This window comes from Procambarus clarkii, chromosome 70 (assembly GCF_040958095.1).
Source record: "Procambarus clarkii isolate CNS0578487 chromosome 70, FALCON_Pclarkii_2.0, whole genome shotgun sequence".
Classification (NCBI taxonomy): Eukaryota; Metazoa; Arthropoda; class Malacostraca; order Decapoda; family Cambaridae; genus Procambarus; species Procambarus clarkii.
Window position 1 is genome coordinate 29,084,094 of NC_091219.1, and position 25,225 is coordinate 29,109,318.

The window sequence follows — 25,225 nt, forward strand, 5'->3', positions numbered from 1 at the left end:
TTTTTTTTACTTTTATGCAAATCTATTCAGATTAACCTTTACTACAACTCACCTGATTCTGTTTAACTCTTCCAACTGACAGAGGGACTTCTGGACTTTCCAAACCACATTCTGGAAAACTATATAAATTTAAAACCAAGCTAAAGTAAACATTGAATATTTTTTTTACTTTCAAGGGAAAAATACCATCACTTAGAACAAAACTTTTCCTGCCATTAACTTTGACTCATGATTACCCTTAACAGTGTTATACATTTATAGATTAAAGCGTATTTAACAAACATTTAATGTTAACTAAACAAGATTTATATTTCATTAAAATTATTAATAAAACACCCTCAACTATGCTGTTTAAGATCTAATGCCCCACATTGCAATTTTCACAATTTCAACATACCATTCTATTAAATACATTCCTGAAAGGACTAAACTTGCACATATTGTACCCACTAGCCTAAGCCTAGACTTCCATACCCTAATATTTAATAGGTTTTTAGCAATTAACTTCTACCCTCTAATTCCAATGTACACAACACTACTTACTGTAGATCTGCAAGTATTTTCCTGCAGCTCTTTGTTGCCAGGACCTTCCACAACCTGTCATGTGAACAGTAAATATTACTAAAAAGTTATATGCATAGCGATGTTATTTTGTTCATACCTGAACCACCAGTTTAACAGTTGCTGTTTTAAATGGCACACTAAGTATCTTGTTGTCCCATCTTAATTACAAACAAAGCTATAGTCATTTCAAGTCAACATCCTATACAAATTTTATTTTCCAACAACTTTAGTCATGAACATTTTTCTGGAACATTGCAAACAAACTTTAATTTAAGAACCATGTATAACATTTGAATAAAAGCAATACAAAACATGTATACAATTTATTCTTTTGCAACCACTGCTTACTACTAGGACAAATTTATTCTGTTGAATTATGTACCAAGCTTTTTAGTCTGAAAATTCATAATTAACCCAACTATACTACCAAGACAATGCGATTTTACTAAATTTAGTAATTTTCTCCCCCCCCCCCTTCCAACTGTTCAGTGTCAAAAGGGAGGGGGGGGGGGGTGTCCATTTACTGTACCACTTACATTTTAGTGTGGGCTTCATCCACTTAGCTGGAACATTTGTGCCAGCTGCTGGTAGGGGAGGCATACCATGTGCCAATTCAGGAAGCTTTCCACGTTCCTCACTGCATGTCAGCTCAGGACCTCACTACCATGTTGGGAGGCAGTTGAAGACTAACCAATCAACATCCCAGGCTGGAGAGCAGTGCCACCTCAGGGGAGAATTTACCACCTGCAAAAAATTTAATACTCTTAACAATCTACAACATCTATCTCATCTTTACCTAGCCTCCAAACCTTACATTTGTCAGCATTAAACTGCATCTGGTAGTCTTAACCATTTCAAAACTATATAGGGCATCGGTATTTTTTATTTGCCAATTCGGCAACTATTGCAGTCTAAACCATAATCTTGCGAATAACCGAGGTCCAAGGAGAGCTTTTAGGCACTACTTACAACACTTCCTCCAACTTAACCCCATTTATACTAATTTCCTTTGGTATAGCCATGACCTAATCAACTTCAGTCAGCATTCCCAATGATCCGAGCCCCTATCAATTTTGCGCCACTATCAAAATCTCTGATGAAGTCAAGGTACACAAAATCACAAACCTTATCACCATTTCCTCAACTATGCAACCTAATCCATGAACATTTAGTAATAAAACTATGCGATTCATGTATCTAGTCATGTTTCTCAAAAAGTAGAGAAATGGCACTTGCCATGTTAGATTCTAGTAACTTTCCTCACAATAGACTAAGCTAATTGGTCACTAACTTAAGCGTTAAAGTTAACTCAAACTTTTCCTTTAAAACTTGCTATATTAGGAACTTTCCACGACCGGCCTTTACCAGACATAATTAAATAGGGTAAAAACGGTATATTAAATGCAGTAAAACTACGGTAAATTCAATATGATAAACTTGCATTCTTTAAGCAAGTAGTAAGTGAACCAAACTAAATGTTAAGCACCTTGGCAAACCACTTCGTTCTATTCAATTTCTTTATTTAATCACTTTGTCCGGCTAGAATTTTTAGATTAGATTAAAGGAACACCCTCCCTGGTAACGGCTGAACTAGTTAACCAAATACAAATATTTAGGTAAAATACTTTCATAAAACCCGTCTACTTCCCCCACCAGTAGACTTGTTCAGCTAAAGGCATAATGTAATGTTCCACTTTAGTAAATAAACACTTAAAAAAACACTACCCCATCTGTGTAGTTACCGGTTACCTGACATTCTACGCTTAAAATAACCCATCTATTCCCCATAGTTGTTCGATATAACTTACCTCTCACCCGCTGGTCGAGTACACAGCAGTATATATCCTCCTCCATCACTCACCGCGTCGATACTATTTCACTCGTTCCGCAAATTGCCTCAAATCACCTGCGTTGTCCATAAACATAGAAGAGCAACTGACCGTAACACCCGTATAGAGATCATCATATAACGTGGGAACATTAGTAGTACTGCTGTCAAAACATAGATGGCGCCAGGACAAACGGTAATTCCTCCAGGAACATTCGGGTGGCCTCCATGGGCCTTTAGGGACGACCAGGAGGCCTTTTGGGCCTCCAGGGGGACCTCCACGCACCTCCACAGATATCCAGGGAGCCTCCCTCCCGGAGATATTGCATATCTCTTACCTAATTTGTATTATGAAATATGACATGATAGTGCGTTACAGACTTCAGTTAGGAAATAATTGGACTTGTAATGTGATTACTGATCCATCTGTATCCCAGTCATTTTACTATGTTAATTTTATGTAATTTATTCTTAAGCTTAATAACATTATTTAAATGTGCTAAATTTCCATTTATATATATATATATATATATATATATATATATATATATATATATATATATATATATATATATATATATATATATATATATATATATTATGTTTCCAAATTTCTGATGATATACAACATATTGTGGTTTATAATTAAGTTCTTATTAATAGTGATCCTGCATCAAAATTAACAATGTTCAAATTCGGTTTTGTATGTTAAAATTAACTACATTTTTATGTTAATTTCTTTCTGTAAATAATGATGATAAAGTGCAATAAAGGTATGATTGAGACAATGTTAAATCGTTAAATCCTAAATATATCTTGAGTCTTATACTTTAAATATTAAATGAACATATAGTGTGTAGTGTAGTGTTTCAATTATTATTAAGAGGGAAGGGTTGGGGGTAATGGTTCATATGTCCACATTCGAATGCCCCTCTTCCCAGGACTGGGGGTGCGGGAGTGTACAATAAACTATACCCACCTCCGGCAGCAGCTTGTCGAAGGCGGAAGTGGAGTCTAGGCCGTTTGTCATGAAAATTATAGTGTGATGGCTCTTATTTTTATTATGGGTACATAATAAGATTATGCCTTTATTCTTAATTTATATTACAATGCTGGTAAAATACACTTCTTGATGAGTATGGAGTACAAATGAACTCATTTTGTACCCTATACTCACAGGATGAGTATAGGGTACACAATAAACTACCACTCACATCATGGGTATGGGTTGCACAAGAAACTATCGGAGAGCAGAGTATGGAAAGCAAAGTAAACAAAGATTCACACGATGAGAAAGGGTTCCACAATGTCCTATGACTCACAGGATGAGTATGAGGTGCATAATAAATTACCATTCATAGGATGAGTATGGGTTTCACAATAAACTAAAGGTAACAGGATGAGCATGGGTTGCACAAACTATTGGTAACAGGATGGGTATGGGTTGCACAATAAATTACTGTGCTAGGATGAGTGTGAGTAGGATATATATATAAACATATTGTGGTTTATAATTAAGTTCTTAATAGTGATCCTATCCTGCATCATAATTTACATAATATATATATATATATATATATATATATATATATATATATATATATATATATATATATATATGTATATATATATAATTAGGAAGTAATGTTTATTTGGGTAAGTTGTCAGCTTATATGAACTAATAGCTAGTGTGGCTTGTATATGGGGTACATCCGGTGTCTTACCCTCGACGGTACCCTCCTTACCCTTATCCGCGGCGGTACCTTTATGGTCAGGAAGCCACGGATATTTACAATGGGGCTCGGTCAGTCAATATGATTCCTTTGACATCACTAAACTAACTCTTATGTATTCTGTTCTCGTATTGACAATTTGAATGACATCAAGAATATTTTGAATATCTTCTGATATAGATGGTGCTGTAGTTGATTGTTGTTCATGACAAGTCCAATGGGTCATTAGCATCGCTCAGATTAGTGGGAAGAAATTCTTGCTGCAACAATGTGTGTTCTCAGAGCTAACTAGGGTAACTAAAATACTTATTTCCTAAATAAATACTTTAATTGTAAATATTTGAAAATATATGGTATGTATCAGAATTTCTGACGATATAAAACATATTGTGGTTTATAATTAAGTTCTTAATAGTGATCCTATCCTGCATCATAATTTACATAATATCTACTTCTGTTTTGTGTATTAAAATGACTACTTTTTATATTAATTTCTTTCTGTAAATGATGATGATGATGATAAAGTTCAGTAAATGTAAGTAAGAACATAAGAATGAAGGTATCTGCAAAAGACTTATTGGCCCATACGAGGCAGCTCCTCGTATGGAGCTGCCTTTGATAAGTAATTACCAAAGAAGGCACCAAGCCGGGAAGGCTGTGTAGCACAATCAAATAAGTCAACTGCTCCTGAAGAGGACGGTATTACTTACAGTTTACTGAGATTAGTCTCACAAGTACCAGGTAATCCACTTTTAGTGTTGTACAGAATGAGTTTAAGTGAAGGAGTGTTACCTGATGATTGGACAGTGTCATTGTTCCCATCCCCAAAGCACACTCAGATAATTATAGACCCATATCTCTAACATAATTTTGTCTATTAGCACAGTTTTCGGCGTGAATGCATTTTGGTTCTACAAGGTAGCCAACTCCATCAAAATATTAAATATGTACCCAACTCAATTAACGATTAATCAACCAATTACTCCATGGGATAACTTGGATCTAGCAGTTGATTTTTAAATGCACCCAAGAAAGATAATGTACACTCTACATTATTAAAACAGTTAACACTGTGAAGCATCACTGAAAGTACTCAGAATATGGGTAACGATGTGTATCAGTGGTATACCGACGGTTCTGTAGAAGAAGGTGGACGATGTACCGGATGTGCATGTAATATATTTGAACAATCTTCTCTCTTACATACATGAATGAAGCGCTATGCTAAACTGTGTAATTACTATTTGAGTACTGGAACACTTGATGATATATTGAACTTGTACCCTAGATTGACGATGTAACGTATCAATTATACAATGAATGTATGTGATGTAACTCTATAACCTGAGCTTGTGAAAGCACCTTAATCACCTTCAGTGATTAAGTGCTTAATTGCACACTAGTTTCTCTATCAGTTATCTCACCTTGTCAGAGTAAAAGAGACAAATATATGTGTATGTATGTGTTCAGAATTCAATTTCACCTTTGTAAATGCACGTTAATGACACTATGTAAAAGACACATCGAACACTTTATGTAGGGCATACGTAAATCTGTGTATTTATGTATTTACGTATGTAGCTTAGCCTAGCATTTTAAAAACACTACAATCACCTTATGTGGTTGATTGTTCAATAAATCCCTGAACTATATGTTTAACAAATCTCTAACCCTATCAATGGAGTTAGTTTAGTTCTTATATTATGCACCCTATACCCATCTTGTGGGCGGTAGTGGAAAGGGTTAGAGTCCATGGCGGACTGAAGAAAATGTATATATGATGGTTAGCATTGTTAATGTGTGGCCACGTCTGTGGTAGAAAATAATACAAAAAAATCAAATAAAGGTATTATTGAAACTTTATACGAAAACATTAAATCCTAAATATATCTTTAATATTATACTTGAAATATGGTATACTTTGCTCTCTCCATCGTACTTCTGCACCTGCTGGCAAGTGGTTCGGTGCAGTGTGCAGGTGATGTTCATTACTGGGTGAGCTGGCAAGTGGTGCTCACCTGCCAGCTCACCCAACGAAAATTTGGTTTTTAATACACTTACACATTTATTGGGTCTTTCCTTCACCTTCATTCAAGCACTAGGGTATTACAGTAAGTGTTTTAATTATAATATTTATTAACGTTATTATTTTTAATTTTTATTATTATTAGTATTATTATTAACAGGAGAGGATCGAGTGTGTGTGTGTGGGGGGGGGGGGAAATGGTACACATGTCCACATCCCAATGCCCGCCCTTCCAGGACTGGGGGTGCGGGGGTGTACAATAAACTATACCCACATCCGGCGGCAGCTTGTCGAAGGCGGAAGTGTAGCCTAGAGAATTTGTCATGATAATTAGTGATGACTCTTATTTTGATTATGGGTCTGTAATCCAGTTAAGCTTTTATTCTTAATTTATATTACAATGCTGGTAAAATACACTTCTTGATGATGAGTATGGAGTACAAATGAACTCATTGTGTACCCAAGTTCAAGTTCAAGTATGTTTATTGAGATAAGCAATAAATAAATCTCAAAGTGATAGAGTAGCTTAGGCTATTTCAACCCCCCTCTAATTCAAGTCCCTCAAGGGGCGCACAAATACTGTGACTACAAATAGACAAATAACATTACAAGAATCCAAACAAGAATTGTGAACCCTATACTCACAGGATGAATATAGGGTACACAATAAACTACCACTCACATCATGGGTATGGGTTGCACAAGAAACTATCGCGCAGAGGATGAATATGGAGAGCAAAGTAAACAAAGATTCACACGATGAGAAAGGGTTTCGCAATGTCCTATGACTCACAGAATGAGTATTAGCTGCACAATAAACTACAGGTCACAGGATAAGTATGGGTTGCACAATAAATTACAGGTCACAGGATGGGTATGGGCTGCACAAACTACCGGTAACAGGATGAGTATGGGATGCACAATAAATTACGGGTCACAGGATGAGTATGGGTTGCACAAACTACTGGTAACAAGATGAGTATGGGATGCACAATAAATTACCGCACAGAGGATGAGTATAGGGTGCACAAACTGGTTGGGTAAATGGAAATGGTTGGGTACATTTCCTTTCACCTAATGCGACTATTCATGTGTCCGGACACCGGCGATTGTGTGGTATTGGCTATTTATTTAACCATAACTTTGCATTCATTTAATAATTATATTAAGATATGTTTTCCTTGAAATGTAGTTACATTATCGTCTACATGGCTTTATTCTGACATAAAGACCTATGGCGTTACTTTGCATATATGCATAGTAATTATAAAATTGATTGGCTTGTGTGGAGGCCTTCACACTCCCTGAGCGAGCCATCAAGTAACTATAAAAAGGCATATATCTTAACTTTCAATTCAGTTATATTTATGCCAAAGTATTAACATGCAGCTTATATTTATGTCTTTATGATGACATAGAAAACTTCGTTTATTACAATATCTAGATTAAATTAACATTGATCTTCGGAAGGTCATAGTTCCCATATCGGTAAGGAGAGCGTCGGCCATGAAGCCTTGTTTAAAGTATGAATATTTTTCCTCTCTAATAAGGTATAATCTCTGTGATGGATTCACAAAAACTATTTTATATCTGCCTTTCTGATAACATATACAAATATAATCTTTATTTGTGAATATTTGTTAATTAAGCAATATATCAGAGGGCGTGTAGGGTTCGGTGTTCAATGAACGAAAAGGACTGGATCACTGTGTACAGGAGGCTGATATGGCAGCAAACACTCTCCTGGCGACCATATTTCTTGGATAAGTCGCTCCACACAATTGTCGCTTGGACCGTCGACTTCCTATGGCGTCACCTCTCACATATTTACGTCTCATTTCGTTATGAAATTAGATTATTTCAGAGAAAAAATAGGTTTGATCATGTTCTACGTGTAGCACCAACATTATAGTAAGTAAATATACCATATTTCTTCATTACTTACGTAATGCTAATACGTTTTGGGTAGTTTTGGCCTGATTTGGGATGATTGGGGTAATTCTATGGACCCCCTCGCAGGTCACAGCATTATGTGGTTGTCGGGAAGAATCACAAGGGTTGTAAAGTGTCCTTCGGGAAGGCTCACAAGGGTTGCAAGGAGCCCTTCAGCTAAGGTGTGGAATGAAAGACTGAGGGGGAAGTGTGGTCGCTGTGTGTCGACGTCTGCTGCAGGTGGCGAGGCCGGAGACACTCCCCATTATGATATCGTCGTCTCCGGGGGCGGCATGGTTGGATTTGCCATGGCGTGTTCCCTGGGTAAATGGACTCATTAAATAAAAAATACTTATGATTGGCTAATGTCTTATAAATAATTTATTGTGTTTGGGGACAGGCAGCCAGTGTATTTATGCATGTTTGACTTATATCGAGGTCTAACTACTGAGCCGACCTAGGATGCAACCCCACAACAAGCTGACTGGGTACCTACTTATTTCTAGTAGGTAGTAAGTAGACCTAAGCATGTAGGGTATGTGAAAACCTGAAATACTCCTGAGAATGTAGTAAACACTAATATTAGCATGTATTACCTTGCTAATTCATGTTAAAGCATCTTCAATCCTTATAATTTAAGGTTTACCAGCATGCTTTGAAACTTGGTATGAAAACACTTGCTCTCACACCTCGGAATACACAGAATTCACTGCCGAGGCCAACCTGTACAATGCTGTAATTCAGATTAATCGTTATTATTTATAATTCTCATATTGTGAATTACTGTTAAGAACTTGCACAATATTTAATAATGGAATATATTGTGTATACACAACTGTAATTAATTAATTTTCAGGTCACAGTAAAAGACTGAGTGACCGAAAAATTCTGTTGTTAGAGGGAGCTCCAAATAAGCCATGGAGTCTGCCAGAGGAGTTCAGCAATCGTGTGTGCGCACTCAATGGCCACACTCGCAAGCTGTTCCATAAGCTAGGGGTATGGGAGCACATTAGACATATGAGAGCCCAGCCTGTTAAGAGGATGCAGGTATGTTTGGGTGAAAGTGCTTATAACATTTTGAATATGAATGTTGTGTATATAAACTATGAACTGTTGGTCTTCTTAAAGTCTATCATAACATTACTCGGCCTTCTTTGAGAACTATACCCACTCATGAGTACCATGAGAGATTCCCAAGGAATACTGGTATATTATTTATTTTAATATGTATAAATTTATGCAAAGAGGTTGATATTAAGTTTTATCCAGGATTTTCTGTTTTTTGGGGGCAAACAAGATGTTGCTCAGGGAGGTCTGACATATGGTGATGACAATTTACAGGGCATGTGACCTGGTGTAGCCAATGGGAGGAGACCTCTGACAACATCCTTCATGTCCCAACAATAGGATACCAATATGTCACACATCACAATATGTAATAGGGGCCTCGTAGCCTGGTGGATAGCGCGCAGGACTCGTAATTCTGTGGCGCGGGTTCGATTCCCGCACGAGGCAGAAACAAATGGGCAAAGTTTCTTTCACCCTAAGTGCCCCTGTTACCTAGCAGTAAATAGGTACCTGGGAGTTAGTCAGCTGTCACGGGCTGCTTCCTGGGATGTGTGTGTGTGTGTGATGTGTGGAGAAAAAAAAAAAAAAAAAAAAAATATATAGTTAGTAAACAGTTGATTGACAGTTGAGAGGCGGGCCGAAAGAGCAAAGCTCAACCCCCGCAAAAACACAACTAGTAAACACAAGTGTGCTGTAAAGAAAAGTGGTGTGGTGAGAAAAGTATAGTCATACCTTCACAGTTTCATACCTTATGAAGCTGTATGTATTTATTACAGTATAACAAACTGAAGAGAGACAGGTATTATGGACAAATGCCTGAAATCACAGTTGTATTTATACAAGATAACCAAATCACACATCAGAAAACGAAGAAACGAAGACGTTTCAGTCCGTCCTAGACCATTATCAAGATAATTCGGTCCAGGGTGGACCGAAACATCGTCGTTTCTTCATTTTCTGATGTGTGGTTTGGTCATCATACCTTCAGCCACATTATTGTGACTCGTCGCCTGAATTTAGTCCATTTTTTCTAATCAGTAGCTAACTAAATATATTAGAGTATTCTAAATCAAGTAAAAAAGCCATTCCAGTATTAATGATTTTTAAAATAATCAAGAAATTACATATTACTGTTTACATTTGTGGATCTATAGGGTAAAGTCTGTCCATGCTAACATTTTAATAATCGATTACTGTATCGGAAAAAAGTGAGTATCAGGATAATATGAAAGTTGTTAAAACTTTATACTCAATTTCTACCAAAACAATCTTAATTTCAATGGTGTGGTTTTGAAGATTTTACAACTATTAAAAAATTACTTCTTATGGTTTTTGTTTATGTTGTTTGCTTGTAATAAATTATTATTTTGAGCTGTTGTATGTTAACATATTTTGATGATGTAGGTGTGGGAATCCTGTTCAGAGGCAATGATTACGTTTGATAATGAGGACCAAGAAAATCTGGTGGCACACATTGTGGAAAATGATGTTATTTTACACTCCATCAAGGAACAAGTGCTGCAAAACATTGAGGTACAGTAACACATTACTTCATTATTTTTTATTTATTTACATATCATTTTTACTTTAATAATTTTAGTAGATGATGCCCCGTGGACAGTGACACTTTGTCTTTGAGAGGGTTTCAGTCATGGGCCACATAATAGTGTATTCAATGGTTTAGTGTAAAGCTAAAATTTCAAAATTATACTCCTAGCAACCTTTCTTAATAATACAAAGTTTACTAGTAATAATGTTTTAAGTTTAAATTTTTTTATAAGGAGCTTTGATCAAGAATTACTTTAAGATCTGAAGAACAACAGTCATATATGAGCTGTAAATGATTTCTGTTTTATTATTTAAGCACTTTAAAGGGGAAAAAAATAAAAATGTAAATGCCACGGCATGGTAAAAGAATGCAACCGGGGTTGTGGGATCCGTGTGAGAGCAGTAGCAATCTCGGTTGTAATTCTTTTACCATGTCGTGGCTCAGTCGATTAAGGCGCATCTGGGATCATCCTTGATATAAGTTCGAACCCTCATCATGACCCTTATGGATTTATTCATTTGATATATCACGCTATTGTGATTTCTGTGTGTATTGAAGTAAGGGCAAAGTGGTAGAATAGTTTGTTGACAGAGCCTGAGTGCATGGGGAAGTTGTGTAAAACCCCGGTTTGTGTCTCGAAGAGACTGCGGAATTCGTGTGAGAGCAGAAGCAATCTCGGTTGCAATTCTCTTACCATGTCATGGCTCATTCGATTAAGGCGCATCTGGGATCATCCTGGATGTAAGTTCGAAACCTCATCATGGCCTTTGTGGATTTATTCATTTATATATTTATGAAGATTTAAAGTGTTCTTATTGCCAACAGGTGGAATACAGCACCAAGGTAGAGGGATACAAGCTTCCCTCTGACCTCTCTTCCCGAGTGACAGTCTCGCTCCAGGATGGTAGAACATTGTCAACAGATCTTTTGGTATGTTCTAAAGATGAAACTATAAAGTTTCATTTATTTTAATATACCTAAAACTAAATAATCTATTTTCATATAAATAGTACATTTTTTGAATAATCAAGTTACTGTACTATTGTACATTTTCTTAATGAAGCTGTGCAATACACAAAACATATTATTCACTTTCATATTTACATACCGTTCATTTATTTACATTTGCTTCTTACTTTTAAGCACAATCATGTGCACTGCCTTTCTATCAAAGCTTGATCAGCGTAATTGTACTGTGACTGGTTTCTATCCAGATATTTACTGTAGAATTAATTCTTCAATTTTTCATTCACCATGGTGAGTCTTATATAAATTACATATGTTGAGTGCCTCATAAGTGTTTTCTATGATGCACCATTTGTCAAGATAAATGGTGATGACTGATGCTTGAAGAATTCTGCAGCTCATATTTTACACTTTACACATTTCTATTTACATCAGGAATATGTTCCTAGAAATTTTGGGTTGTTTCCTGTACAATAATACTCCTTGTAAGGATTGTTACTGGGGGAGTTTTCCAAAGTTCTTTGTCAAGTTTCCTTTTTATCATATTTGTAAAATTTCTGCAAATTCATCTGAATAGTCATTCTCTTCTCATGACGGAGCTCCTTATGAGTGAATAAGACTTTCCTGCAGTGTTTCAATTCACTGCTTTATTCCAATATGGGGGTCATCCTCTGTTAGTCGTCATTTCTACAGGAACATAAGCATTGTATACCTCTACCAGAAAAACGAGCAACATCTGGAATGACAGAAACCAGTAAATGCAGTCTCACCTGTTTCACTTAAGATTCAGAGCATCTAATGTCAAAGCTTTCCAGGATGGGAAACTGAACCACAAACTAATTGCTACACATGGAGGCAAACAGATCCACCTCAGGCAAACAATTATACTGTATCACATATTCACAGCAAGGACATCACATTTAGCTTCTATTCCATAAAAAAAATGAGCAGAAGTTAGAGAAACCATTTGTGAGCAATTAGTCATGTTGCAAACATGACCTGTTTGAAGGACTAAATCCCAAGAAACTAGAAGTGGTGCCAGAGCTAGATTCCCCTTCAAAATTAAGGCAAATTGAAAGACATAGAAATGAAATAAGAGCAAAAAGCATGAAGGAGTTCTAATGAAACGATAATGTTTTCCAGATTGGAGCTGATGGAGCCAAGTCCCTGGTGCGTAAGACTATGGGTGTGCAATATGTGGGCTGGGAATATGACCAGATGGGAATAGTGGCAACACTACAGCTCTCAGAGGTAAGTAAATGTATTGTTAATTTTTTATAAAAAAAAAAAAAAAAAAATTACAATGCATCATATTAGAAAATAATAACCTAGGTGCAATAAGAATTTGAAGTATAAAAGGGAGCAGCAACACCTATTCTTCCCAATTGGCAATCATTGTCTCAATTTTACCTAATACAATATGTAATGCGACTTAACTCAAGTTTCAATATTTGAAAAAAGTCAACATTTATGAATCATAGTTTTCTTTTTATCACATTTGCAAAATTTCTGCAAATTCATCTGAATAGCAGATTCACAAATTCATTATAAATATTTGTATCAGTTTATAAACAAACATAAAAACAAACTCTGTCATAGTTACTACTGTATATCATCAAATTCATCTTTATCACATTCATCACATCAACACCACTTTTTTCACACTTCTACTTGTGGCAGAAAGACTACAGTACTTATCCAAAAAAGGCTATAAAAACATTGTAAGAAATGTGCAGCCCATTTTCCTGTTTAGGTAATATTTATAGTAACGATGAGGACTATAGTACATATATTGACATAAAAGGCACTTAGTAGAACTCAGTACTACTGAATTTGGATAAACCAGAAAAGACTTTGTATTTATGTTGCAAAGAAAATATAACCCAACCTAACCTTCCTAGGTCTAATACAAGCTATCTGGCCCATATTATAGTACATATGTGCTATACTAGGCCTAGGAATATTTAAGTTTGTGCACAAGTATAATATTGTATTTTTCTTGTGTATTACTGTATATTCATCTCGTGCATTATATTTATCATATAATATAGAATAAAAATTTAATATATTTTATGATGTACTGTATTTTATTTTCCAGGCAGCTGACAACACTGTGGCCTGGCAGAGGTTCCTTCCTACTGGTCCTGTCGCCCTTCTGCCAGTATGTGTCTATGTATTCTACATTCTTTTCAACATAGATTTTCTTTTAATTCTCTTAGAATACCCTGAATGCCATTTAGTAGTAGGCATCCATTAGTCTCTGGAGACTATGGAGTTGCGCTCTAGTTGTCTGTCCGGGGTGGCCTCTCCAGGGCAGGTTGATATGGAGGAGAAGCATGCAGCAGGTCCCCCCCCTCTCCATGGCGCCGAAAGTCTCTAATGGAAAGGCAAATGCCAATATGATTGGTTCCAGCGTCGTTACAGGAACTGTTAGCTCCGGAGTTGACCTCGAATTTGGTAAAAAAAGGCTCAGGGACTCCAAACCTAGAGACCGCCGTGGTCGGGGCCGGAAAAGAACTACATACACTAGAAGAAAATGAGTACAGTGGCACCTCGACTTACGATAATTTCGAGATATGCTATAAATTTAATCAGAAAATGTGACTCGACTTACGATAGTGTTGTTGACTAACGATATTTGTTGATACACATTTGGGTCGAACGAGCGCATGGTTCCCGATCGCGCGGGCCGAACTGCCTCAGTTTACTAGAGCCGCCCGCTTAGTGATGATCACGCTTATAAGAAATTCTATTTTTTTAGGTGATTTTTTGCTTTTTGAACATAAACCTGATTATTATATATCATGCCATGGGTCCCAAGAATATCAGTAGTAAGGTTCAACATATGAAAGCACATGTGAGGATGACCATAGAGGAAGTACAGAATATTCCTTCCTCAAAAATTAAGAAAATGTGTGCAGCATGGGAAGAACTAAACTTTTGCTGAAAGGACTCACCCAAATCGAGCTGCAGTAGGCCGTTGCCTTAACCTCTTCAATAACACTGTGATACATCACTACAGACAAATGTTAAAATGAAGGGAAAAATAAGTGTCGCTAGGCAAATTTTTAGTGAGACAAACTAGCAGTGAACCTAGCAGGGTCCTAGTGGTATGCAGGCAAAACGTAGGAGAGTGTGTACCCCAGAAAAATCATCACTACCTGATGTTATAAGGGAAAGGGACTCCCCTTCCAAACAGTAACACCTCTTCTCCTTCCCCCTACTTATCATTTTCCATACGCCAACAGGAGTCATCAGTAAAGGTAAGTAATAACTTGTACATACTTTTGTAGTGAAGATTTGGGTGAATTAGATATATCTTTACTTTGAAGTTAATTTTTTTTGGAGTCATGAACGGATTAATTCATTTCCCTTTATTTATTATGGGAAAAATCGTTTCGATTTCAATATTTCGACTTACGATATGTCTCTGGGAACAAATTACCATCGTAAATCGAGGCCCCACTGTATTAGGTTACAGTAATACAGTATAATGAGGAATGTTATTATTGCAGGCGTTATATTTTCACATATTATTGTACTGTACTAGGTGAACTAATAGCACAAGGTTCTTGGGTACAGTAGATAAGATTAAATAATGCAGTTTGCATAACAAAAAGAACAACAATGGAGTGGGGTTCTTCATTGTTCTTCAACAATGTTGAAGAACAACAATCTTTTATTTGCACAGAATTTGTTTGGTTTCCTGTTGTTGGGGGGACAGGAAGACAGTACTTGGGGCTTATTGAGATCCCTCTAGGCCAACTACTGGCCTTTCCCTGGATACAACCCACAACAGTTCCCTAACTCCTGGGTTCCTTTTTGCTGATTGGTGAATATATGCATGAGGTGAAAGAAACTGTCTCTGTCCTACTATGGGAATAAATTTTGGGACCTTTGGATGTGAGCTGGCGACAAAGACCACCGAGTCAGACTTGAGCAATTTAGCAGAGATACAGTACTTATTTCGTGTGTTTATGGGCTCTGATATATCCATGTGGGAATAGTTTCAAGTTAGTGTTAGCATTGGAGTATAGAGCTTTGGAAGTGTAAAAAACATAAGAGGCTCTATGGAGTGTATGTTCAACATGTTTAAGGATTTGAATACGGCTGTTCTTATGTTACTAGTTTCCAACATGGTACTGTTGAGTTTTTATTAGTGTGTGCACAGTAAGTAATTATCAAAAGAAGGCACCAAGCCGGAAAGATTACGTAACATTATCTGCGTTGTGGTATATTCAAAATGCCAATACATGAACAAAGGAACATAAAGCGAGCTACATCAAATGTATCAGATTCACTAAGAACCTATTGAGGGCCAAGTGACCTGGTGGGACATTAGGAGTGTGTCCAGTGTGAGTGTTGGAAATATACATTCTCCCAAGTCTTATTCATTTTTTCTGGATTTTGTAGTTGCCTTTATCTTATGGTGCATATTCCTTCTGGTCTTGTGTAATCTTTATTCCTCTTCATTACGTTACACTTGTTTCTTTAGAACTAACTGCCATTTTCTCTTTTTTTGTCCTGGCCCATAACTGTGATTGTACATTTGGTCTATGCTTGTATACCCTATATCTATGGTTAATAACACTACATGCTCTCTCCTTCCGTTTCAATACTATGACTTTATTCTGAATTACAATGACCAACCAACCAACCAGAGCATACAGTTTTTAGGTGTTTGTCTATGTATATATGCACACAAGGAGGGGCTTTGATTTTGATTCAAGTTTTGATACATAAGCCACCGTGGGGAATTACATAAAAACTCGGAAGTATTCCTTTAGTTGGTGTATAATGTAAGTTGCTTCCAGCAGCAAAGGATACTGTACTAAAGTACTGTACAGATTAATATATAGTACTTTCATTATGAACATAACTTGCTCTGTATAGATGACAATATTTAATTACCATACAGTATTTTTCCAGTTATATACCTAACATTTTCAACAGCTCTCAGAAGACAGAAGTTCGCTGGTATGGTCAACAACAAAAGAAAATGCAAAAAAATTGCTAAAGCTCTCTGATGAAGACTTCACGGATGCTCTTAACAGAGCAATAGTGAGTTTTATCCTTTGTAACTTGTTGAATAAAGGCTGTATCTTTTTTCACTGCTTTATTATTTATGTGAAGTAAAATGAACATGCTATTTCCTGTAGTGAAGAATTTTTGCACTATTTTTATTAAGAAATGAAGCTAGTATTGTAAAGTTGAACCTCACTCCAACATGCTAATTGAAACTGTACCTGCTTCCTTTTACCAAGGATTCCAGTCCACAGAGTGCTTTGTTATTTATTGCAAAAAGTTTTCCTTTTCTGTGGGGAGCCCCGTCGGCGCCCTGAAGCTATCTTACATTGATCAGTGCCATCAATTGCAGAGTTCTATTTGCCTACTTTGGACCATGAGCCAAAACCTAGTCCCCTCAGAGAGGTGCAAGGAGTAATGGCCTATGAACTCTTTACATTTAAAGCTTATCATCTTTGCCACCACTTAGGGAAGGCACACAGAAAGACAGGTGAATCAGAACAGACCACTGCATGGATAAAAACAAGACCACAGCCCCAAAATTATCAAAAGAACTCCCCAACAATGAAAACAAACATAAAAATGTTTGTGAAAATAGCCCCCCCCCCCCCACTAGTTTCCTCCACCTCCCTCTTCATTGGGCGAAGGTGGGAGCTGGCCCACGTCAGCTGAGACCCCTCATCATTCAGTTCTAGACTGATATCTGTGCCTACTGGTCGTCATCGCTTTGGCTCTAGTCTCCTGTTTTTGAGTGGTGTTTTTGCCTTTGAGGTTTTTTGGGGAGGCTCTTTAGAGTCCCTCAATTCATGCATCTTTGCTCCTGCTCTCACTCCTGGAAGAAATCAAGATAAGGATTTGGGTTGGGACAGGGGAAAGAAATGGTGCCCAACCAAAATCTACCATCCAGCCAATGGGCTGGATGGTAGAGTGATGGTCTCGCTTCATGCAGGTCAGAGTTCAATCCCTGACTGTCCAAGTGGTTGGGCACCATTTCTTTTCCCAGTCCTTTCCCAAATCCTTATCCTGATCCCTTCCAAGTGCTTTATAGTCATAATAGCTTGGTTCTTTCCCCTGTTAGTTCCCTTCCCTTCCTGCTCTTTCCCATGCAGCTGCATTGTCAGGTGCCCCATATTTTGGCATGGGTCCTGGTTCTCAATTCAGCTTCTCCTTTTTGTGTTTTGCTTTTTTCTGACGACATTGACATTTTTTATTTTGTCAGTCGCTTATTTGCTTTGTTTCCAGTGGGGAAGGGGGTCGTTTTTGCCCTTTTCAGCGGAGTAGAGCCAGGGCTTCGCCTGCTTTTGGTCAAAGTGGGTCCTCTGTAGTGCTGGCTGCCGAGTCGGATGTGTTTCCCCCAGCTTCGTCTTAGTCAGGTCAGAGCTGTACTCGCTCTGTTCAGAAGAATGGTGCTCGTGGTTCGTGCCAGCCCTTTCCGCTGGTCAGCCTTTTGATGGGGTGGTTGGGGAAAGGCTGGCTCACTTTGCTCGCACTTGGTCCCATGATTCATGGGCATTTTGGGTCATATCTTGTGGCCTGTGGTGGCATTGGGCCATCTTACCTTTGGGGAGTTTGGAGCTGTTGGGGCAGGCCTCTTCTCCTTCCAGTTGTTGAGTAGTTTGAGTCTGTGCTTTTGGGCGTGGTCAAAATGGCATCTCTTCGGTGGGTTTCCCACCCGTTTCTGGTCTAGAAACAGGATTGTGCAGATCATCGGTACATTTGGGATCTTTCCCATCTGACCTGGTTGATATCTTGCTCCTCTTTTTGAATGACTACATTATCCCAGGTCTGGCTTGTTCTCGAGCCGGGAGCTTGGATGATTTTTCTGGAGTTCAAGGACACTTATTGGTACTTCCATATTCATCTGGGTTCATAGATTGGTTAGGTTTCATTGTAGGGCAATAGGCTTACTGCTTTCGGGCTCTCCTGTTCGGCCTGAATCTGACACCTTGCATTTTCACATAGTTAACCCGGGTTGTGGTGACCCGTCTCCATCTGTTAGGTTTTTGGGTGATAGCCTACCTCAAAGACTGGCTGGTTTGGGCCCCTATCTGGTCTGCTTGCTGCTAGCCAGGGTTCTGGTTCTTTCTGAGCTCACTGGGTTTGGGGTTCCTGGTGAACGGGCAGAAGTCCCAGTTGGTTCCATCTCGTGATCGAACCTGGTTGGGCCTAACTTGAGACTTGAGATTCTCGGTTGGCATCGTTTTCACAGTTTCCTGTTGTCTTGCTTGAGCTGCAGTTCTGCCTTCTGTTGGCATTGAGGGGAACATGGGTGTCTCATCAATTGCTCGAGCAGCTGTGGTTTGAACTATGCTTCGAGCTTTGTACAAAGGGTCTGAACTTTGCCCTTCTGGTTTACCCGTTGGGCAGGGTTTGGCTGTTCTTGTACCTTCGGGGCAGCCCCTTTCGCCTCTCTCGTGATCGCTGGTTGTGTTCTCCAGTGTCCCTGCGCTGGTTGCTGTGTCACCAGTTTTCTTTTCGTGTTTTTCAGGGTTCGGTGCCATGGCACCCTCCCCTTCCCTCGCTCTACATCTTTACAGACACCTTGGCCATTAGTTGGGGCTTTGCTCACCAGTCAGGCCAAGGTTGTTAGCACCCTCTCCTTTGATGAGCACACAGTACAGTGCAGGAGTTTGCTGCGGTGTGGCAGGCAAAACTCCACCTTCCCCCTCCCTCAATGAGGGGGAGGGGGATTTGCACAAAATTTGGGTCGGGTGTTTTCATTATTGGGGAAGTTCTTTTGACAATTTTGGGGCTGTGATCTTGTTTTTAACCATGCAGTGTTTTGATTTGCCTATCTTGATGGGTGCCTACCCTAGGTGATGGCTAAGATGATAATCTTTAAATGTAGAGTGATCATAGGCCATCACTCCCTGGGCCTCTCCGAGGTGACCAGGTTCTAGCTTGTGGTCCCTGGTAGGCAAATAGAAGTCTGTGACTGATGGCACTAAATAGTATGGCAGCAATCAGTGTATGATAGCTTCAGGAAGCCTCTGGGGCTCACCCCAGAAACTGGCATTTCATTACATTTAATGCTTTTATTTTAATTCATTTTAGACCTCTCTTGTTATTCAATTGCTCACTTTTTTGTCTGATTTTATTTTAATATAGACTACTCTTTCTCTACCTAGCACAGCAGATGAAGCTTATAATTACTTTTTTCTGACCAGTGGGATAACAGTACTAGTGATGAGATGGTCCAGTCCATACATGAGGGTTGGGTGAAGTTACTGGATACCTTCCTGCCTAGTAGTGGTGCTGACATCCGCCAGCTTCCGCCTAGTGTGAGTGCCATTGTCCCCAACTCCAGAGGAGCTTTTCCTTTGGGTCTTGGTCATGCAGTCCACTATGTGGCACCTAGGGTAGCTCTTATTGGGTAAGTTGAAGATTATTATATGTTGAGAGTACATTCAATAATGATACAAGTGCTGTACATTAAATGGTAATTAGAGGCCACAATGATTAATATTGCCTCAAGATGTAGTATTATATTTTACAGGGATGCTGCCCATCGAGTTCATCCCCTGGCTGGGCAAGGAGTCAATCTTGGGTTTGGTGATGTAGCATCTCTTTTGGACACACTGGAGAATGCTGTCCTTCTTGGTGCTGATATTGGTATGATATTTATGTTTTTATACAACTAGCAGCTCCTCTGCTTGTTAAACTGAAGTTTTGAGTGTGTGGGTGAGTTTAAAGTTAAATGGATTTAGTGGAGACTATTGGATGATCTATGGATATACTAATTGTTGTCAGTGTGTCAGGCTCCCACACATGCCACATTCCTTGTCTTGATGTATTGTCTGTAATATTTAATTCTAATTTATGTTACAGTAAAAACATATACTGTAAGTAATTTTATTTTTAATTCTTTCTCTAGGGGAGGAAGAGATTCTTCACAAGTATGAAAGTGAACGACAGAAACACAATGTGATGACAATGGCATCTATTGACGGACTTTACCGCCTTTACAGTACCAGTGCTCTCCCCTTTGTTCTTCTCAGAGCCCTAGGGCTTTCCACTGTTAACGTCATCACACCTTTGAAGGTTAGAGATAAAATCTTTCTTTCTGTCAAAATGCTTATGATAAATGAATACCCTTTTCATTAATGAAATGTAATATGAATGCTTACACTTTATAAAGTATTAAATAACAAATGACAGCAAATCATACTTTCAAGTTGCTGAGCATTTAAAGAAGAGTTAATCAAGAAATAAAGAATAGTGTTAAAGAGGTGTTTGTTGAGAACCAATAGTGGTGTACAACTTCACTGATGTGGGTGTGCAAGTTTAATAACATTCTAGCTCTTGCCCTTTATTTGTATTCTCTCCTGGCTTTCTGCTGTGGATGGGTATATTCAATCTTTTCACGTTTGCTTATTTTTCATTATGAATTAGGTGCTCTTTTTCATATTTTTTCATGCAGAAGTAGTTAAATCAATGTGTACTTCTTCACCAAGTGAAATAATTAGTTTTGGGTTATAAAAACATACAATATCTAAGAGGTTTAAAGCCCTTTTAGAGTTACAGTATTGTATTTACATATTGATAATGCAAATAATATATTTATTTTTAAAAATGTATTTTAAGTAACTACCAAATTTATGTCATTAATGTATAATTGTTTTTCAGAGACAAATTATACGACATGCAGAAGGTTAAAGGCTTTTCCCAAGAGAATGGTACAGCATTTGTTTTGTACTTACATTATGTATATGAAGAAATGGTGAAATAAATTGTTAATATCAGATATAATTTGCAAGTTAGTGCCTTATAAAGCTACTGCATGCTGGCTTGTATTATAAACAGCTGATCCAGTCATTCCTAACATGTGCAAGTAAGTAATTATCACAAGAAGGCACCAAGCTGGGAAGACTGTGTTGCTAACCTGTCACCACAATAAACAGGTTATATTTTAATCATTTTCTATCTTATCCAGACTATATTAGCATCATTTCTCTGGTAAAAATACATATTTCAACAAATATTTAAGTACAAAGTTACCATAACACTAATAAATCCATTATTCAATAAATCAAATACTGTAGAACAAAGCAAAGTGAACATTTTCTGCATGTGAGTGTAACATGAGAGGAAAATTCCAGTTTTATGGCATTGTATGTTGGGATAGATCTCCTTATAACTCGAGACAAAGCAATTTAACAAGTATAATGACATGACTTCCCATTATCAGGGACAGGAGGTCTTGACTTTGGTTTATTGCAGTAACCCTTTGGCCAACAACTGACCATCCTCAGGATGCATTCCACAATAGTTGACTAAAATTCAAGTAACTGTTTACTACTAGGTGAATGAAATGAGGCATCGCACGTTAGAAAATGTGCCCAAATGTCTTTCTATGTTTTCCAATCAAACTCTGCTCCAATTGCTTTTATATGACACCACTTGCCATGCTGGATCCTAATAATTGATTTATTAATTATGTATTTCATTTATGTGCCTTGTATTTTTATATATGCTGTTTACCAGAGTACAGATACAAAAATTGAATAAGCTTTAACACATTCACCCACCCTGTATTGACAATGTCATTTAAATTTTGAATCATTGCTTGAGAAAGAATATAAAATGCTTTAAATAAAAAAACTAATATAATCTGGCATGGCATGAACAAATTTAATATACAGACAAATTGGAAAATATAAATATAACTTGAGACTATCCTTGTATCAGACTACATCTGATCACTTGGTCACTGGTGAGAAGGATCAGAACAGTAAATATCACTTAACAGGTGTTGATGAACTATGTAAATATCACTTAACTATGTTGATGAGCTGGCAGTGATCAGCTATAAGAGGAAATGTGCACAGGCAAGCTGTCATAACAATAATAGAAACTGAAGGAGTATTGGCCCATACAAGGCAGCAACTGTTGATATTCACCCAAACTTATTAATGTGTAAGCATATCAATTCTAAGGACATTACACATCACGTTTCAATATGACTTGTTAAGGCAACTAAGAACAAGGTGATGCTACTTAGTCTTCCCAGCTTTGTCTTCTTTTAATAATTACTTACATACCAACAAGCTGAAATATTTAACAAGTGTAGCCAAGTTGTGAAATACTTTTCAAAGTATATGAATTAGTGTACTCTATTGATTGCATGAAAATCATTTGCAAAGTGTTTAACTGAGCAGACTTCAGTAGTACCAATTAAGGGTTAAGGATCCAGTTGATTATGTGGTTTATGAGTGACTGGAAAACGGCATTAAATACATCAAGTATCTGATATTCTTAAAGAGACCAGGGATAAGGAGTGTCTAAATTTTGTAACCATTCCTCCAGTTTTGGTAGTACTGTACTTATAGTAACGATGAGGACCATAGTATAAATACCGACGTACAATGAAATTAGAACCTAGAAATCTGAACTATTGAGTTGGACAAACCAGAAAACTATTTTTTACTTGCGTTGCTTTGACAAAGTAAACTAATGTAACCTAACCTAACCTTTCTAGGCCTAATACATGATATCCGAGGCCAAATATAGTACGTGTGTGCTATATTAGGCCTAGGAATATTTAAGTTTGTTTTTTAGCTTCATTTATTTTAAAAGAATTCCTTACTAGTCAGTATACTACTATCTAAAAGCGAAGTATGTACGAATTCATGACTACTGACGAACATCACAATAGGTACTATCTAAAGAGGAGGATGGGTTGAAAAAATAGTCTGAGAAATTTTCTAGGTTGTGATTCAAAGGCAATGGCAGTGTTGAGGAGTAGCCCCTATCACACAGATAAGGGTCCTCGCTGGACGAGCAATGTTAAGTTGTGGTGACCTATTACAGTGACATCTAAAAATTAAATACTTAATTTTTGGTGAAAGAGATTAGGTAGAGGTCAGTTACCTTACAATCAATGCTCCTTTTTCCTGTTGTCCATAGACTAGGGAAAAAATCCTGGATCTCCAACAGGTGTGGATCTTTTGAGGTGTTGAACACAACAGTCACTTAAAAAATAAATTTTACAGATTTAACTATTGTTCTTATGAAATCTGTTGATTATTACAATGTAGTGGAAAACTTAGCAATTTATTTACTTGAACAAAGAAGAAAATAATTCACCATTTTTCCTGTCTTAAAATGCATACACTTGTAAATCATTTAGATGAACAAAACAAACTGTTTATTTACTTTGCAATCTCATTAATTAAATCATTATATGATTGTATGACATTAGGCATTAAATGACAGTAAACATACAATGATATTTTCTTTTAAACTAGTGTCTAGGCAGCAATTGGTGAGGATATGCTATTAACTGGATGCTGGTGTATACAGATATACTTTGTATATTGGTGTGTATATTATATATATATATATATATATATATATATATACAGAGCACCACTTGGTTTCCGAACCCCATGGGGACGAGACCCGTCGGTTAACATGTAAGTTCGTATACGAGAAATAGAGGGGAAAAAATAAACTAGAAATGTAAAAAGAAATTTTTCCGAAAAATTTATGAAAAAAACTCTAGGGAAAAAAATCGTCAGGTTCATGGCGTAAATGCGACCGTGTTTTGTTTGTACTCATCAATAAGTGAAGTCCTGATCCGCTTTATAAAAGTCCTTAATTGTTCCTAACTGATTATTAAGACGTCTGGCAAACATCCTCTGGATGTTTCCTGCCAGCCTGCAGGAACATCCTGCCTAAAATATACGATGATGTACTGTACATTTAAGAAACAAATCTGGCCGGGTCACAGGTCTGTGGAGTGTGGTTAGGCTTACGGAGTCAGCCGGTCCCTCCCCCACCACCGACACACCTCCCCCTCTCCCCCCACCACCGACACACCTCCCCCTCTCCCCCCACCACAGACACCTCCCCCTCTCCCCCCACCACCGACACACCTCCCCCTCTCCCCCCACCACCGACACACCACCCCCACCCCCCACCCCAAACCCATACACACACACACACACACACACACTCTCTCAAAGATCACGTGGTTCACGGCTCACTTCAACACCCATATATCGCTTCCTGCCTGCCTGCCTGCCTCCTTCCCAGCCTGCCTCCTTCCCAGCCTGCCTCCTTCCCAGCCTGCCAGCCTGCTTCCTTCCCAGCCTGCCTCCTTCCCAGCCTGCCTCCTTCCCAGCCTGCCTGCCTGCCTCCTTCCCAGCCTGCCTGCCTGCCTCCTTCCTAGCCTGCCAGCCTGCTTCCTTCCCAGCCTGCCTGCCTGCCTCCTTCCCAGCCTGCCAGCCTGCTTCCTTCCCAGCCTGCCTCCTTCCCAGCCTGCCTGCCTGCCTGCCTGCCTGCCTGCCTCCTTCCCAGCCTGCCTCCTTCCCAGCCTGCCTCCTTCCCAGCCTGCCAGCCTGCTTCCTTCCCAGCCTGCCTCCTTCCCAGCCTGCCAGCCTGCTTCCTTCCCAGCCTGCCTCCTTCCCAGCCTGCCAGCCTGCTTCCTTCCCAGCCTGCCTGCCTGCCTCCTTCCCAGCCTGCCTGCCTGCCTCCTTCCCAGCCTGCCAGCCTGCTTCCTTCCCAGCCTGCCTGCCTGCCTCCTTCCCAGC

General features: G+C 38.3%; 1 protein-coding gene across 7 annotated transcripts; it reads left to right on the top strand.

Moving 5' to 3' along the window:
• The first annotated feature begins 6,112 nt into the window (after nt 1-6,112).
• Nucleotides 6,113-23,917, top strand: Coq6 (ubiquinone biosynthesis protein COQ6, mitochondrial). Of its 7 annotated transcripts, none has more exons than XM_069311850.1 (11): nt 6,113-6,236; nt 8,940-9,130; nt 10,556-10,684; nt 11,526-11,630; nt 12,810-12,917; nt 13,765-13,827; nt 16,620-16,727; nt 19,859-20,064; nt 20,188-20,303; nt 20,566-20,732; nt 21,318-23,917. In XM_069311850.1, exons 2-11 carry the CDS (start codon nt 9,101-9,103, stop codon nt 21,345-21,347), a joined length of 1,062 nt encoding a protein of 353 aa, XP_069167951.1. In that variant the 5' UTR covers nt 6,113-6,236; nt 8,940-9,100; the 3' UTR covers nt 21,348-23,917. The 7 variants fall into 7 exon arrangements, with proteins under 7 accessions (XP_069167951.1, XP_069167950.1, XP_069167952.1 ...); XM_069311849.1 differs by lacking the exon at nt 6,113-6,236 and adding an exon at nt 7,910-8,062; XM_069311845.1 differs by lacking the exon at nt 6,113-6,236 and adding an exon at nt 8,098-8,407.
• The last annotated feature ends 1,308 nt before the right edge of the window (nt 23,918-25,225 follow it).